At 48.9% G+C, this 18,706-nt stretch overlaps 1 protein-coding gene across 1 annotated transcript in view; it reads left to right on the top strand.

Moving 5' to 3' along the window:
* The first annotated feature begins 5,107 nt into the window (after positions 1 to 5,107).
* Positions 5,108 to 18,706, top strand: part of EIF3E (eukaryotic translation initiation factor 3 subunit E) — a 61,844-nt gene continuing 48,245 nt past the window's right edge. The window contains exons 1-3 of the mRNA XM_040354852.1: positions 5,108 to 5,269; positions 9,232 to 9,349; positions 10,328 to 10,445. Of these exons, the coding sequence (XP_040210786.1) occupies positions 5,180 to 5,269; positions 9,232 to 9,349; positions 10,328 to 10,445 (326 nt within the window). The 5' untranslated portion in view covers positions 5,108 to 5,179. The remainder of the gene's footprint in view (positions 5,270 to 9,231; positions 9,350 to 10,327; positions 10,446 to 18,706) is intronic.

Here is an 18,706-nt window from a genome sequence, read left to right as displayed (position 1 = left end):
TGGCTCCTGCACACAAGCCGCTCCGGTCAGTCACAGAGCCGGAGTCCGCAGGCCCAGAAGGAAGACGAGTGCAGCCTACAGCGGGAACAGCGCGGGCTTCGTTTGCAGGTAAGTGTAACAAATGTGCTAGTATGTGATGCATACTAGCACATTATGCCTTTACTTTGCAGGGAAGGGGGGAAGCCTCGCTCCTCTCTGTGGCGCCGGCATTGGAACTGTGGGCGCCCGGCTGTGGCTTCACAGCTGGGGCGAGCCATGCTGTGATTGGCCGGGCAATCTTCTGGGACCTGTGATGTGTCCCAGAAGATTGCAGGGAGGGGGAAGAGGTGATCTTCCTTCCGGCGCTGCGGAACCAGGGGAGAAAGTGAGAGCTAGGTGCCTCTAAAAAGAGTGTATCAGCTCCCCCCCAAAAAAATGACATGCCAAATGTGGCATGTCAGGAGGTGACTGACACTTAAAGTGGTTGTAAATCCAACCTCAAATCTTGCACCTACAGGCGCCGATGTCTACGGACTGTCTGTAGACAATGGCGCAGGCGCACTGAAAGTGACGTTTTTCCTAATGGCATAACCAGGGTTAATGCCATATTACCGCGCATGCGCGGGGACCTGCCAGTCCCGTGCGCATTCGTGGGAGTGACGTTATCGCCGCACTGGCCAATCACAGAGTCGGAGCGGCGATAACAGGAAAAGGATGCGAGGGGACATGGCGGCGGCGGCAGAGGGGGACGAGGAGGACTTTGGGGGCTGCGATCTCATACTAGCTCAGTATGCCTTTCTCTTGCAGGTCATTTTTTTGTTTACTTCCTCTTTAAAGCGGGAGTTCACCCATTTATTAAATTTTTTTTTTTTCCCCTTAGCTTCCTGCTCGTTTGGTCTAGGGCAGACCTGGGCAAACTACGGCCCGCGGGCCGTATACGGCCCGGCGGACCTTTTAATCCGGCCCCCCGCCGCCGCCGCCGAAATCGCCGCCGCCACGTTAATCACCGCGGCGGGGAACATTATAGACAGCGTTCGTTTGAACAGCTGTTTTCCCCGCCGCGCATAGACACTCCCCCTTGGACGGATCTGTCCAATCGCGAGCAAGGGGGAGTCGCATAGACACTCCCCCTTGCTCGCGATTGGACAGATCCGTCCAAGGGGGAGTGTCTACAGGGCAAGGGAGGGCTCTCGCCCCCCCCCCCCTAGAAACCAGTGCCAATGTCATGAAATGAATGAAATTAGAGCTAGCTCCACTGACAGACGGGGGCGATCGGGGGAGAATTACAGTGCAGACAGCTCACGGCTCTCCTCTCCCTGTCACAGCGCCGCTGCAGAGTTCTCTGGTAAATAGAGCCGTGGCGCTGTGACAGTGAGAGGAGAGCCGTGAGGTGTCTGCACTGTATATCTCCCCCGATCGCCCCCCCCCCCCTCCCTGTCAGCGGGACGGCCCCCCCTGAAATCTAACAGCGGATGGCCGGTGAGTGCCGTGGATGGGTGAGAGCTAGCAGGCCAGGCTGTGGGCAGCTGGGTGGGCTGGTGAGGGAGCGAGTGACATAGTGTGCGGCTCCGCCAGCTAAAAGTGCGGGCGGCTCCGCTGACGGGTGTCGGGTGAGAGAACTTGTGGGCTGGGCGGATTGGCTTGGTGAGTGTCTATGCCTGAGCGAGTGCTGGCCAATCAGCGAGCTGTTAAGCGGGAGGGAGCAGAGAGATTACATCATCTCTCACTGCCCGCCCAGCAGCCCCCTTCCTCTCTGTGTAGGCACCGCGGGAATTTAGAGAGTTTAAATAATTTCTCTGCTGCCTGACATTGCTGACAACCCTGGTCCTGACTCTGGGACACAGCAAGGGACAATTGGAGCAGGCAAGTGACAGTCCGGACCGCAACATGTGACAGGCGATGTGACAATCCACAATGTGTGACAGGCAACGTGGCAAGTGACAATCCACAATGTGTGACAGGCAACGTGGCAAGTGACAATCCACAATGTGTGACAGGCAACGTGGCAAGTGACAATCCACAATGTGTGACAGGCAACGTGGCAAGTGACAATCCACAATGTGTGACAGGTGACGTGGCAAGTGACAATCCACAATGTGTGACAGGCAACGTGGCAAGTGACAATCCACAATGTGTGACAGGCGACGTGGCAAGTGACAATCCGCAACGTGGCAAGTGGTAAACATGTGACAGGCGATGTGGCAAGTGACAATCCACAACATGTGACAGCAGGCAACGTGGCAAGTGACAATCCACAACATGTGACAGGCGACGTGGCAAGTGACAATCCGCAACGTGGCAAGTGGTAAACATGTGACAGGCGATGTGGCAAGTGACAATCCACAACATGTGACAGGCAACGTGGCAAGTGATAAACATGTGACAGGCGATGTGGCGAGTGACAATCCACAATGTGCGACAGGCGCTGTGGCAAGTGACAATCCACAACATGTGACAGCAGGCAACGTGGCAAGTGACAATCCACAACATGTGACAGCAGGCAACGTGGCAAGTGACAATCCACAACATGTGACAGCAGGCAACGTGGCAAGTGACAATCCACAACATGTGACAGGCGACGTGGCAGGTGACAATCCACAACATGTGACAGCAGGCAACGTGGCAAGTGAAAATCCACAACATGTGACAGCAGGCAACGTGGCAAGTGACAATCCACAACATGTGACAGGCGACGTGGCAAGTGACAATCCACAACATGTGACAGGCGACGTGGCAAGTGAAAATCCACAACATGTGACAGCAGGCAACGTGGCAAGTGAAAATCCACAACATGTGACAGGCGACGTGGCAAGTGACAATCCACAACATGTGACAGCAGGCAACGTGGCAAGTGAAAATCCACAACATGTGACAGCAGGCAACGTGGCAAGTGACAATCCACAACATGTGACAGCAGGCAACGTGGCAAGTGACAATCCACAACATGTGACAGCAGGCAACGTGGCAAGTGACAATCCACAACATGTGACAGGCAACGTGGCAAGTGACAATCCGCAACGCGTGGCAGGCGATGGTGGCAAGTGACACACTCGGGTCTCCAACTGTTTCTGCATTATGGTGAGTTGAACCATTTAATTTTGTATAACTATGTAATAATAGAAATAGGTCCAGTGATCCAGGGTGCTGTGTAATGTAAAGGGGTCCAGAGGTGCAGTTGTGGAGAGGGGGTACACAGTAGGACAAAGAGATATTGAAAGATGCAGGGGGCACAGTGGGGTGTTTTTAAATTTTAACGTGGGGGGGTAGCTTTTAACCCCCGCTAGCAGTCGATGAAAGGGTAAAATGCGACTGTGTATCGCCGCTGCTGAAGCGCCCCCCCCCTGAAAAAGTTTCAGCGGACGCCCATGAGTCTGTGCCACCATAAATTGTCGCCACTGTGCCCATCACACGCAGCCACTGTGCCAATCACACGCAGCCACTGTGCCCATCACACGCAGCCACTGTGCCAATCACACGCAGCCACTGTGCCCATCAAACGCAGCCACTGTGCCATCACATGCAGCCACTGTGCCAACACACGCAGTCACTGTGCCATCAATTGTTGCCACTGTGCCCATCACACGCAGCCACTGTGCCATCACATGCAGCCACTGTTTAATCAATTGTTATTGATTAAACAGTGGCTGCCTGTCCCCAGCCTCTGTCCCCCTCCTGTGCCATGTCCCCAGCCTCTGTCCCCCTCCTGTGTCATGTCCCCAGCCTCTGTCCCCCTCCTGTGTCATGTCCCCAGCCTCTGTCCCCCTCCTGTGTCATGTCCCCAGCCTCTGTCCCCCTCCTGTGCCATGTCCCCAGCCTCTGTCCCCCTCCTGTGTCATGTCCCCAGCCTCTGTCCCCCTCCTGTGTCATGTCCCCAGCCTCTGTCCCCCTCCTGTGCCATGTCCCCAGCCTCTGTCCCCCTCCTGTGCCATGTCCCCAGCCTCTGTCCCCCTCCTGTGTCATGTCCCCAGCCTCTGTCCCCCTCCTGTGTCATGTCCCCAGCCTCTGTCCCCCTCCTGTGTCATGTCCCCAGCCTCTGTCCCCCTCCTGTGCCATGTCCCCAGCCTCTGTCCCCCTCCTGTGTCATGTCCCCAGCCTCTGTCCCCCTCCTGTGTCATGTCCCCAGCCTCTGTCCCCCTCCTGTGCCATGTCCCCAGCCTCTGTCCCCTTCCTGTGCCATGTCTATAACAAGTACTCGTACCAGTTGTCCAACAATGATATTTACTGCTTTTTATAAAGAAATACAATTGATTTTATGCAGTATTGAGTTTAGCCTTTTGGCCCGGCCCTCCAAAATATTTTTAGTTTCTCATGTGGCCCCCTCGAAAAAATAATTGCCCACCCCTGGTCTAGGGGAATCGGCTATTTGTTTTAAAATATGAGCAGTACTTACCGTTTTCGAGATGCATCTTCTTCCGTCGCTTCCGGGTATGGGTCTTCGGGAGCGGGCGTTCCTTCTTGATTGACAGTCTTCCAAGAGGCTTCCGACGGTCTCATCCATCGCGTCACTCGTAGCCGAAAGAAGCCGAACGTCGGTGCGGCTCTATACTGCGCCTGCGCACCGACGTTCGGCTTCTTTCGGAAAATCGTGACGCGATGGATGCGACCGTCGGAAGCCTCTCGGAAGACTGTCAATCAAGAAGGAACGCCCAGTCCCGCAGCCCATACCTGGAAGCGACGGAGAGGATGCATCTCGTAAACGGGTAAGTACTGCTCATATTTTAAAACAAATAGCCGATTCCCCTAGTAATAACGAGCAGGAATCTAAGGCTAAAAAGTGCTCTCTAAGGGTGAACCTCCGCTTTAAAGTGGAAGTTCCATTTTTGGGGGGAACTCCGCTTCAATTCCTAATATTCTATGCACTATAATTAAAAAAATAGTTTTGCCAATATGTACACTTTAATGTATATAAATAAATAAGGATTCCTCATTGGTGTGTTTTGTATGAAATTGCCCATCCGGATCTGACACTCTTGTTGAGTCTGAGCGTTTGGACTCCAGTATGGCTCCCGGAGGGGGAAAGACAGTCAGTGTCTATGGAGTTTATCCTCTAGTGCTCGCTAATGACTCCCACGCCCCCTCTAGCGGCGATCGCTTAGTCACGCCTGCTTTGTACTTTCCTCCACACGCTGGTTTCTACGGTGTCAGTGCAGTAAAGTTTTACCGCCTTTGAATCCCTCTTCCCTTCAAGCCGCCGACCACCATGGCGGACTACGATCTCACCACCAGGATCGCTCACTTTCTGGACCGGCACCTGGTCTTCCCGCTTCTCGAGTTCCTCTCGGTGAAAGAGGTGAGTGATAGGAGAGATAAAGGGGGGATATATGGAGGGGAGGGAGGCCGCGGCCTGCACGCTGAGTCTCCCATATGGTTGAGGAGCGGCGCCATGTTGGGCCTGGAGAGGAGTACAGCCGGTGCTATCATTATGGGGTGTATATTGGAGCCCTGTGATTGGCTGGGAGCAGTGCTGTACAGAGGCAGCTATGGCACCACAGACAGTTCCCTGTGCAGGCCTATCTCATGGTGTGTATCCTGTGCTGAGGCCTCCAGAGATCCATCACCACAGGCTGGACTCTCCGCTCCCCTGAAAAGGGATCTGTGCTTGGATTGATTTTCAGAGGTGACGCCGTCTCGCCCCATTTTTGCTGAATAAACACACAGCAGGTATCGCGGCCCTCATCACTGAAAATGGGTCACATTCGGTGGTCTTATCCCTCGCTGATCATCCCAACACGTTGGATAGTTTGTCCTGCGGGTGCACAGAGTCCTCACTGAGGGGCGTGATCTCCACCGCCGGGGCGTGATCTCCCCCGTCCAGCGCGGATCACCCCACCGTCCAGCGCGGATCACCCCACCGTCCAGCGCGGATCGCCCACTGTCCAGCGCTGATTGCCCCCCGTCCAGCGCGGATCACCCCCCCCCCCGTCCAGCGCGGATCACCCCCCCCCCGTCCAGCGCGGATCACCCCCCCCCCCCATCCAGCGCGGATCACCCCCCCCCCCCCCCCCCGTCCAGCGCGGATCACCCCCCCCCCCCCCCGTCCAGCGCGGATCACCCCCCCCCCCCCCGTCCAGCGCGGATCACCCCCCCCCCCCGTCCAGCGCGGATCACCCCCCCCCCCGTCCAGCGCGGATCACCCCCCCCCGTCCAGCGCGGATCACCCCCCCCCCCCCCCCCGTCCAGCGCGGATTTAAACCCCCGTCCGTCCATCCGGCGCAGAATATATTAATTAGTGTGTTGCGGCTTTGAAGTGGTTTATCAGGGTTTTGGCTGAAGTGATCATCCATTTCCCCACTATTGTGTTTTTTGTTTTTTTTCTCATGAAAGCGTTCTGAGCATCTCATGAGCCACTGGATCACTTTCAGAATCGGCGATAGGGGGGCAAAAAGTGTAGCTGCTGACTTTTAATAATCAGACACTTGCCTGTCCCACGGTCCAGCGATGTGGCCGTCCAAAGAGCTTACAGCTTCACAGCCGGGTGCGCACGTGCGAGTCATGCTGCGCTCTGCTATTGGCCAGGCATTCTTCTGGGACCTGTGACGTGTCCCAGAAGATTACTGGTAGGGAGGGGCCACCTAGATGGCCGAGAAGAGAAAGGAGTAAGTGGGACAGGAAGTCCCACTAAAAAGAACATACCCCCCCCCCAATGTGGCATGTAAGAGGGGGAGGAGTGCTTAAAGTGTAAGTTCCACTTTTGGGTGGAGCTTTGCTTTAAAGTCTGAAATCTGAGCTTATATAGTGAAATCCATCAAACTGTTTTGATGTTGAATTTTAAAAGCATTGGCAAGCCTGCTGATCTCACAGGTTAGATAATTTGACAGAACACCTCTGCTTTTAAAATTCAACATCAAAACAGTTTGACGGATTTCAAAATCCTGTATCTCATTATATAAGATGAGTTTACTGGTAATATAAAGTGTGAAATGCAAGACTTCAGTTGGTGTAAAATAAAAAAGATGTAAATTGCTGCCTTCTGACTGTAGGCTTACTGCGGGCGTACCAAGATGGCCACAACAGAGCGTCACTTCTGTTGCATTTTCCGATGGGTTGCGGTATTCTGATAGAACACAGGCTGGTCACAGAGGCGATAAAAGACCAAATCGTCTGATTGCCTCTATGGTCTTGGAGGACCAGAGCGCCGCCATGGCGTCACTTCCAGTCTAGGGTGAAAGTAAACAATTTTTTTTTAACCCCTTCCGCACACCGCATATTTACTGCAGCAGGGCGGCCCTGCTGTGCGAAATCATGTACGTGATTTCTTGCACGAGGTCTGGGGCGCGCGTGCCGCTGCCGATCAGTTTCCGCTGTGATCTGAAACGGGGGGGGGGGGGGAGACAATCGGCGGTTTCGGCACCGGGAACCCAGCGATCATTCGTAGAGAGGTAGAACGGCGGTCTGCCTAATGTAAACAAGTCAGATTGCCGTTCTGTGAGAGGGAAAGAGAGAGATCTTGCGTTACAGAAACGAAGGACTACACCCCGATACAATACAGGAAGTTGTATTCTGTCTAACAAGCATTTTCATAACTCTAGCAAACTATTCATTTTTGATTAGCATACATAAAATAAATTGTCCAATATTCTCATTGTGTGTACAAGGCATTGGCCCCATCATACTGTGTAGTGGGTTCTCATGCTTCTCACATAGAGCATCCCATTCCATTCAATGGGTTGTCCTACACACCACCTCATAGCTTCGGAACCACTTTGCACATTATTATTTTTTTGTTGTGGGTTTTTCATGTACAGGACCACACACCTTGCTGCATTTTGTCTGCCAATAAAGCGGAACTAAAGGGTGACTCCTCCCCCATATAACAGTCTTCATCTTCTGAGTGTTGGTCTTCAGACTTCTTCATTGGCTGGCACATGACATCACTCCCGCACATACATACACAAGGGTCAGTTGTCACAGCACTGTAAGCTCAGTTTACAGCGCCAAGGATGACAGCGAGCAGGTAGAGGCGTTTCATTGCAGAAGAGACATTGCATGTTCCTGGTGCAATCATAGCTTGCCTGCTCGCTGTTTATTACAGTGGAACTTCAGTTTCCCTTTGAAAATGAATGGCGCTTTGCATGTCCCCATGCTGGACAAGTGTGAATACAGCCTTTAAAGGGACCTTCACTTTTTTCATGAAAAGGTGAGCGAATGCCAAATATCCTGGCCACTCCCACGGCCTCGCTGCACATAGCAGTCATAATACGCTGGTGTAGTGATCCGTACACCACAATACACAGCCCTGGATGGAGTATTCAATAGAATGCTCACAGTGGCAAGTGCTCCTTGGTCAGGGCGGTCACATGTTCATATTAACCATTGAGAAGCCGTTCCTCTGGGACTCCTTACTGGAAGAAAGATCTTCAGATGCGTTTCTCATTGGTCAGCACAGTCACACCGTTGTACTGACCAATGAGCACTTGCCACTGTGAGCATTATGATGGCTGCTCTCTCCGGGGCTGTGTATTGTATGGTCTGCTGGCAGGGCTAAGGGGGTGTTATGGAGAGGATTTTGTGTTTTCCGTAGCGTAAATTGGCCGGCGTAAGCCCGCCTAATTCAAATGTGGAAGAGGTGGGCGTGTTTTATGGAAATTAATCGTGACCCCACGTAAATGACGCTTCGAACGGCGCATGCGCCGTCCGTGGACCTATCCCAGTGCGCATGCTCCAAATCACGTCGCAAATAGTCAATGCTTTCGACGTGAACGTAACCTACGCCCAGCCCTATTCTGAGTCGACTTACGCAAGCGACGTAAAACAAGAAAAATGCGACGCTGTTCCGACGTCCATACTTAACATTAGCTGCGCCATCTTTTTGGTGGTTTATCTTTACGCCTGAAAACGCCTTACGTAAACGGCGTATCTTTACTGCGACGGGCGTGCGTACGTTAGTGAATAGGCGTATCTTGCTGATTTACATATTCTAGGCGTAAATCAGCGTACACGCCCCTTGCGGCCAGCGTAAATATGCAGCTAAGATACGACGGCGTAGGAGACTTACGCCGGTCGTATCTTAACAAGATTTAAGCGTATCTCAGTTTGAGAATACGCTTAAAGATACAACAGCACGGATTCGGACTTACAACGGCGTATCTAGTGATACGCCATCGTAAGTCTTTGTGAATCTAGCCCTTAGTGTTTTATAATTTACTAACCCTGAATGTTGATCAGTATTTCTGACTATTTGCCAAATCCTGTGTTTTTTCCTTCGTGACTGTCATCTTTGCATCACCTACATATTTTGCTTTGTCTTTGCAGATTTACAATGAAAAAGAACTGCTTATGGGCAAGTTGGACTTGCTCAGTGACACCAACATGGTGGACTTTGCAATGGATGTGTATAAGAACTTGTATCCAGACAAGGAGATTCCTTTTGGTGAGTTATGCTGAGGTAACAGTCCTAATCTAAGGGGGAGAACTTGAAAGCCCAGTTGAATATTTCGTTTATTTTAGGTGTATCAAAACAAAAGGTGTTCAAAGACTCTTGCTCTGTTTTTATTCAAAATAAAAACTCAATCTGACAAAGCGGAATCTCTATCATATGATCAAGCAATGGCCTTGTTCCCATGGGAGTACTATAACGTACACCTGTGTGAGGGCCATGTTTACCTCACAGGGGATGCGCAGGTGTTCGTGCGTCCTCCTTCATGTAGTCCCATCCATATCAACTGGTACACAGCCATTGCTCCCAATTTGATATCTGTGTGGACGCAGGTGTGTGTGTGTCCAAACGCAGACAGTGTGCGTTCGGGGTTGTGCACCCACGTGGATATCAAACTGGGAGCCGCGGCTGTGTCCCAGTTGATATGAATGGGACTACCTGCAGGGGCAATGCATGATCACCTGTGCATCCTTATGCGAATAAACATGGCCCTCGTATGCTGTAATATCTGTGTCAGCATGGCCCAATATACAGGCCTTTTCATTTTCAGTGCTGAATCGTCGCTGCCAAAGTCGCCACTGGTAAAGTCACGTACTCCTCCAGCCTCAGCAAAAACAGAAACCTCCAAAGAGCGCCCAGACTCGTGCTATAGCTTTCCATAAACTTAAAGCATTAACCAGGGGGAACCAATGATTTTGATAATATCGGATTGTTCTGATCGAGTAGAAAGATATTGTTCCCATGAGATGTGGCGATCTTGCTTCACCTATGCCAAATTAGATTTGTCAATCTGTCTGTCACCTGACTTTGCTCAGATTTTGTTTTCTTTATACCATGGGTATCCTACTGAAATTTTGCTGCTTTTTGTATTTATTTATTTTTAGTTTATAATGTACATTAATTGTAGTATTCAGCGAGTTATACCATTTTCCATTATTTGTAACATTTTTTATGTTTGCTGATTTTGTGCAGCTCTCAGAGAGAAGAGAACCACAGTTGTTGCACAGCTGAAACAGCTGCAAGCTGAAACGGAACCCATTGTAAAGATGTTTGAAGATCCTGAAACAACGAGGCAGATGCAGTCTACTAGGTACGTAAAGGACTCTTCATTGACCTCCTGCATTGGTGTGTCAGAGCACTACCTGTGGTCGGCTCTCACCTCTTATGCACTCAAATGGTGAAATCTGGTTGCTGTGAACAATGTTTCCAGCTCTTCCTTTAGCCACATACATGAGGATAACGATGCATTGTATGTAAAATGTCTGTTGTCTTATAACCAATACCGTTATGCTTGAGAACTTGGACCGGCAGCACATTGGTAGGGTCCTGAATGTGCCGTAAAGTTGATGACCATAAGACAGCTGATTTTGACACTGTGGTGTTTTTTTTTTTTTTTTTTTTTTCTAACCGTTTGTGTTGCTGTGCACGAACGTAACCCTTTACTCACCACTGCCTTTTGTTTATGTCCACCTCACAAATCCAAGTAGACGGCTTCAAAAGCAGGTGCATGTGTGCTGCAAATGTTCCACAAGGTTTTTGATTCCAACAGAGCCCTGCCCCACTTCCGCACGTGCGAAAGGGCTTTCTCACACATGCGTGAAGATGGAGCAGATATGGAAGTCTCAGAGCTTGGCGTGTCTGGAAAATCCCCCGTGTGCGCGCAGGTGCTCTGCTAGGACTCTGCCAGGACCCAAAGGACAGGCAGACTCCTTCAATACATCTGTGCATGTGCCAGATTATCAAAGATGGTGGTGCATGAAGGGGGATAGGCCACCATTAAAAGGGACTGAAGTTCCTCTTTACTGGTGTGTCAAGCCAAAGCTTTTTTTTTTTTTTGTTTTGGATAGTGGTGAAGGCTTGGTACCATTTTTAAGGTTTTTACAGCTGTATGCTTTTATTTTTCCCTCACTGAATGTTGCAGGGTAACTATGTGACACAGAAATAAAAACAAGTTTATTTAGTAGAGTAAGGTTAAAACTCCATGGTTTTAATTTATTTGTCCCTGCAGCAGACTTTTGTGATGTCATCAAGACAGGAAGTGAGAGACAAATTCTATATCAGTTGTCACCCACTTAATGCACATATGCAGTGCCAGGAAGGGTGGGCTTTAGGCCCCATTCACACCTGAGCATAGCGTTTTCAGGAAGAAAGTCGCGCAATTTTGCTGCGTTTTATACTGCGTTTTTGCCCCAATTTTGTACAGGTCAAAAGGTCACCAATGTAAAAAGCAGAAAACGCCCAAATCTGCCTAAAAAACAAACAAAAAAAAAAAAGGTCCCAGAACTTGTTTGAGCTTCAGGCGTTTTGGAGTAGAGATGTGAACAATCTCCATAGAGAATAATAGATTTTTTTCCCCTTCAGCGTTTTGTAGCTTCAAGCCTGTTGCCACAGGCACTATGGCGTAGTCCATCCTCCAAAGTTTACAACAAAAATACTTACCTGTAAACTTCCAAACAAAGTACTATTATTTTTGTCCACCATTCTTTGCACTTGGCTGAACTTTCTCATACCCCACCCCTTTCCCCCCTATGGATCCATGTATTAAAATCACCCCTGTGCTCCTTGGCCTTATTGCTCATAATATCCCCCCCCCCCCCCCCCATTTTTTATTTTTATGTTTGTTTTGTTTTTTCCGGTATACAACAAAGCGCACATAAGAGCACACACAAAACATTACTCTCCCAAATGCCACCCTCAAAAAAATAAAACTAACTACGCTCACCAAACTATATTTCAATTGTTACTTAGACCCCCTCCAACACATTACAACCCTAGATGGTGCAAATATTCAATTTAATTATTTCCTTCCAGAATTCTCAAAATTAACTTTCCATATTCTCATTAATATACTCGGCTGACTTCTTAAGCAAATTGGAGACTAACCACCATTGCCACATTTTTACACCTCCTAGACGAAATTTCTAGCTAAAAGATCGCCTTGTGCTTTAACCGGTTCCCGACTGGCTCACGCAGATATACTGCAGCAAAATTGCTCTCCTGGACGAAATCCCGTACATATATGGCTTTGCCCAGGAGAGCCACCAGAGAGCGAGCACCGCCGGAGGCCAGTGTGCCCGCTGCACAGCAGGGAACCCGATGCGAGTGGATGCGATGGCCACGCACGATCGCATGCATGAGTGCCAGCGTGGGGATTTGTGTGTAAAAGCACAAATCCCTGTGCTGTCAGAGGAGACAGATCGTCTGTTTCTACAAAGTTGGACCAACGATCTGTCGTCTATCCTAGTTGGTCCCATCCCCACACAGTTGGAACACAGTGAGGAAACGCATAACCCCTTAATCGCCCCTTTCCCTGCCAGGGACATTTATACAGTAATCGGTGCATATTTATAGCACTGATCGCCGCAAAAATGTGTCAATTGTCCGATCTGTCCGCTGAAATGTCACAATACCGCAAAAAATCGCAGTTCACTGACATTACTAGGTAAAAATAATAAAAACGCCATAACTCTTTCCCATAACTTTTGCGCAAACCAATCAATATACGCTTATTTTTTTTTTTATACCAAATATATGTAGAAGAATACATTTTGGCCTAAACTGAGGAAGAAATTTGTTTGTTTTTTTCCCAAAAATGTGGGGATATTTATTATAGCAAATAGTAAAAATTATTTTCAAAATTGACTTTTTTTTTAATAGCGTAAAAAAATTAAAAACCACAGAGGTGATCAAATACCACCAAAATAAATCTCTATTTGTGGGGGGGGGGGAAGGATGCAAATTTTGTTTGGGTACAACGTCGCGAAACCGTGCAATTGTCAGTTAAAGCGACGCAGTGGCAAATTGTAAAAAGTGTTTTGATCAGGAAGGGGGTCAAATCTTTTGGGGCTGAAATGGTTAATTCATGAAGCCACACATAGTATTTCATCTGGACAAGTGTTCCCTGTATCAATCAGGAAGGAGCAGCACTCACACAGATGTCGGTCTTGTTTAGAAGTGTGCAGGAGAACATGATAGAGGAATACATCGCATGTATGCGTTTTCAGCTCTGTAATTCTGAGCCTTTGATAAAGTGAAATGTTAGGCTGCGGCTTTTAAAATCTAAGCATGTTCCACCTGTATCTCCGACACTTTAAACTGCTGATGGTTGCAGTAATTGTCTACAAGAACTCTTTATAGTTTGCAGTTAATCAGGATGAGGAAATTGTCCCTTCTGTGTAATTAACTCCAAATGTTTGTATTTCTTTGGTAGCGGTTATTAAAGGTTACAGGAGATTGTCTGGCTTTCATGGTTTTAACCCTGCAGCATTCCGTTTATGAACATCAGGCTGGCTTATATTGTGTATTGCTCAAGCTTCGTTTTTTTTTCCTTCCACTTAATAGATTAGTTCTTACTGTATAGAGTGTAACTGCTGTTGTCTGTCTAAAGATAACCAGAGAGAAGAGGATTTATGCTGTCCACTTGTTCGTGAATGAGTTCTAATATTGTAGGCATATTCTTTACTTCAAAATGGGAGTTTAGAGAGGGGATGAAGAGAACTGGTTAGATGAAATAAGTCTCGGCTCACTCCAAGGCCCCGCCCTCAATGTTTCGCCCCGCCCTGAAGCTTAATCATGGTGGACCTTCAATCTCTTCCCTCTCGTCTGGCATCTTCCTCAACTCTGTAAAACATTTGTTAGTCACCCCTATACTTAAAAAGCCCTCATTAGACCTTACCAACCTATGCCCCATCTTCTTGCTCCCCCCTTTTTTTTTTTTATCGTAACTCCTTGGAACGTCTGATCTCAGCACCTCGCCAAGAATAACCTGATCCCCCTTTAGTCTGGATTCTGCCCTCAACACTCCACAGAAACTGTTCTACTAAAACGACCTGCTAACAGCTAAATCCAACGGACACTATTCTGTACACCTACTCCTGGACCTCTCTGCTGCCTTTGACACACTGGACCACCCCCTCATCCTCCGAAAATATCCAACCTAGGGCTGGGGGAAAAAACGATTCTGAATCGAGTTGCAAGGGCAAATCGATTCAGATTTTGACCGTATCGTGTTTCGTTTTTTTTTTCCTCCTCCATAGGACCGGCGCTCCGTGGACTAGGCTTCGGCCTAGCCTGCTGCGATGATGGAAAAAGGCAGCAGACTAGGCCGAATCCGCGCCCTTTTCCCAGGATTTCGGCAAGCTGCGGGCAGAATTTATTAGGCGAGGCTTCGGCCTAGTCCGCTGCCTTATCCCAGGATTGCGGCGGACTAGGCCACAGCCTCGCCTAAAAACTCCTGCCGGCACGGTGTCCATCAGGAAAAAAAAAAACTCGAATCGTGTGTGTGTGTGTGTTTTTTCTTTTTTTTGCCCAAAATCGCCCAGCCCTTATCCAACCACACCTTTTTAGCATTCCTAAAATTCTACTTCCTCCTCCTCTTCCTTTCTCTGTCGGGGTTTCCCAAGGTTCTGTTCTTGGACCTCTTATTCTCCATCTACACCTCCTCCCTGGGTCAAGTGTCTCATGGCTTCTAATACCATTATGCTCACGGCACCAAAATCATGCTCTACCCCTCAGCTCACTCCTTCAGTCTCCTCACATATAGCTTATTTACTAACTGACATATCAGTCTGGATGTCACATCACTTCCTCAAAATCTATCCAAACAGATCACGATTTCTCTTTTCCCCACATGCCCCTTCCTCTGATCTCTCCGTCAAGATCAATAGCGCTACTATCCGTCTGTACCCGCATGCCAAGGTTCTAGGTGTAAACCCTTGACTCTGATCTATCCCTTCAGCCCCACGTCCAATCACTGTCCAAAGCTTCAATCGCCAAAACATCTCTGCAATATGCCCCTTCCTAACCAATTACATCGCTAAGCTCCTAGTTCACTCCCTGGTTTTCCCCCGCCTTGACTACTGCAACTCCCTTCTCATTGGCTTACCTTTTACATAGGCTATAACCCCTTCAGTCTTTCATATATGCTGTTTCCATATTCATTCACCTTACCAACCACTCAGCGTCTGCTACTCCTCTCCGTCCATCCCTCTTATTGGCTTCCACTTACCCAACAAATTAAATAAAACAATTCTAAAAAAAACTTGCAAAGCCATCCAAAACTCTGCCCCCAGCTACATCCCTAACCTAGTCCCAAATTGACAACCTACTCGTTCCCTTTGTTCCTCCCAAGACCTCCTCCTCTCTAGTTATCTTGTCACTTCCTCCCATCCTCACCTCCAGGACTTTTCCTGAGTCTTTCCTATTCTACGGAACTCCCTACCCCAATCTGTCTATCTCCTACTCTGCTTGCTCTTAGACGATCCCTGTACTGTCTGCCCTCATGTTGTAAAGCGCTTTGTAAACTGTTGGCGATATATAAATCCTGTATAATAGTAATTCAGTAAACTCACAGGACTTTGGTAGCCTGATCGGGGCCCCTAAGCTAAATTCGGGGTCAAATTGGGGGTTTAATCTAGCTTCTTCATCACACAAAGATGGGAACACAGACTTGTAAATAATGTGCTTGTGGGAAGGGGTGGGGGCCGCAATGTAATATATATTTGTCTCATTCACACAGGTGTTTCTAATAGGCAGTTGGGAAACAGTAAAAATGTGACCTGTCTATCAACACCGCTCACTATTGTTAAAACAGGCAGAGGTTGTCGGGAGTTGATGCTTTGCAACCGGCCCTATCCTTTTCTATTGAAAAGCACCGAAAGCTCACCTGTGACGTTTACAGTGTGGTTGCAAAGCATCTAAAGTGTTCATTTTCCATTTTGGCATTGTATAAGAAAAAGGTGTTGCTTGAATGTTGTGTGATGCAACCTAACCGTCTGTGCAGTATATGCAAAATGTGCATTAATGCTCTAGGTGTGTTAATACATGTTAAAGGCTGTGTTTAAAATTCAACGCCTGTGTGAAGTTAGCCTTAGGTTGCCTATTATGTGATCTGTGGTTGATGCGAGAGCCTAGTTTGAAATATATCAAGACTGCTAAATTAAGTTTGGCTAAGCCCTGGTTCACACTGGTGCGTTTTGACATGTCTAATCAGCGGCATTTGCCGGCAATGGCACCGTCCTAATCTGTGCGACGCCGCACCGATTTTCAAAAATTATTTTCTGTAGAACTTTTTGCGATTTCGGGGTGCGATTTACATTGATATCTGTGTACATATGTCTCTGAAAACGCGTCCGAAATCGAAACTGACAAGCAGGAGTGAAATCGTGCGAGTTCAGCCGACCTAGATGACACTTAGTGCTCTGGATTGAGACAAGTACACACTAGAGGGATATGCTTTGTTCATATCTTATGTCTGAGGTTTACAGACACTTTTAAGATATTCATGAGCAGGCATGAGCAGGCATAACGGTAAAAGCAGAAGAACTACATACATTTTTTTTTTTTTTTTTTTTTAAATGGTAGATTGAAATAGATCAGATGTCTCGGGTTGTAAATATTTGCATGTCCCCCCCCCCCCCCCCCCCCATTAAAACAATAATAGTCTTTCACCGTGTCCAAGTGCAATTCTCCCCACAGCTTCAACTGCTCAGTTAGTATGCACACGCTCTTTATAATGTACAGACGGTGGATCTTCCTGTCCCAGGAGTACTTTTGTTCTCCTTACATGTACACAGCATTTCATTAACCACTTCCATACCAGGTACTTACGCAGCTTCCCGCCCAAGCCAATTTTCAGCTTTCAGCACTGTCGCACTTTGAATGGCAATTGCGCGGTCATGCTACACTGTACCCAAACAAAATTGGCGTCCTTTTTTCCCCACAAATAGAGCTTTCTTTTGGTGGTATTCGATCACCTCTGCGATTTTTTTTTTTTTTTTTTTTTTTTTTTTTTTTTTTTTTTTTTTTTTTTGCGCAACAACTAAAAAAAGGCTGAAAATTTGGAAAAAAAATTACGTTTTTATTTTTTTCTGTTAATTTTTTTGTAAATAAGTTTTCTCTTTCAATTACGGGCACTGATATGGCGGCACTAATGGGCACCGATGAGATGGCACTGATGGACATCGATGAGGTAGTACTGACGGGCACAGATGAGGTGGCACTGATTGGCGGCGCTGGTATGCGGCACTGATGGGCACACATAGGCGGCACTGATGGGCACACATAGGCGGCACTGATGGGCACACATAGGCGGCACTGATGGGCACACATAGGCGGCACTGATGGGCACACATAGGCGGCACTGATGGGCACACATAGGCGGCACTGATGGGCACACATAGGCGGCACTGATGGGCACACATGGGCGGCACTGATGGGCACACATGGGCGGCACTGATGGGCACACATGGGCGGCACTGATGGGCACACATGGGCGGCACTGATGGGCACACATGGGCGGCACTGATGGGCACACATGGGCGGCACTGGGCACTCATGGGCGGCACTGGGCACTCATGGGCGGCACAGATGGGCACTCATGGGCGGCACTGATGGATACTTATGGGTGGCACAGATGGGCACTGATAGGTGGGCACTGGGCATGGATGGGCACTGTGGGGTGGCACTGATGGACACTGGGGTGGCACTGATGGACACTGGGGTGGCGCTGATGGACACTGGGGTGGCGCTGATGGACACTGGGGTGGCAGCACTGATTTTTGCCAGGTTGCCAGTCAGTGCCCATTTGTGGGCACTGACTGGCATCTTTTTTTTTTTTTTTTTCTTTATGCTTTTTTTTTTTTTTTTTTGCCCACCCTGGTGCTCCAGGGTGGGCATCCCTGGTGGTCCAGTGTGGCGATCCGAGGGGGGGCTGCGCTGATAAACAATCAGCGCTAACCCCCCCTGTCAGGAGAGCCGCCGATCGGCTATCCTCTACTCGCGTCTGTCAGACGCGAGTGAGGAAGAGCCATCGACGGCTCTTCCTGTTTACATCGTGATCAGCCGTGGTTGGACACGGCTGATCACGTGGTAAAGAGTCTCCGCCGGAGGCTCTTTACCGAGATCGGAGATGCAGGGTGTCAGACTGACACCCCGCATCACCGATCGCCGCGATGCGCGCCCCCACGGGCGCGCGGCATGAAATCCTGCAGGACGTTCTAGAACGTCCTGTCAGGATTTCATAACCACTTCCCGGACGTAAATCGGCCATAGGCCGGGCGGGAAGTGGTTAAAGGGGTTGTAAAGGGAAGTTTTTTCACCTTCATGCATAGAATGCATTAAGGTGAAAAAACGTACGACTATACCGGCCCCCCCGTTATACTTACCTGACCCCTCGAAAGTCCCGCTTGGCCCCGACATCCTCTTCGCCGCTTAGCCTGGCCCTTGTTTGGCTAAAGCGGAGGGATTGTAAGCAGCGCAGCCATTGGCTGTTGCTGCTGTCGATCACATCCAATGATGCGGCTCGCCGCGGGGCCGAGTGATACAGTGAGCGGTTATGGCCGCTCGCTGTAT

Source organism: Rana temporaria, chromosome 5 (assembly GCF_905171775.1).
Source record: "Rana temporaria chromosome 5, aRanTem1.1, whole genome shotgun sequence".
Classification (NCBI taxonomy): domain Eukaryota; kingdom Metazoa; phylum Chordata; class Amphibia; order Anura; family Ranidae; genus Rana; species Rana temporaria.
This window is presented reverse-complemented; position numbering and strand designations above follow the sequence as displayed.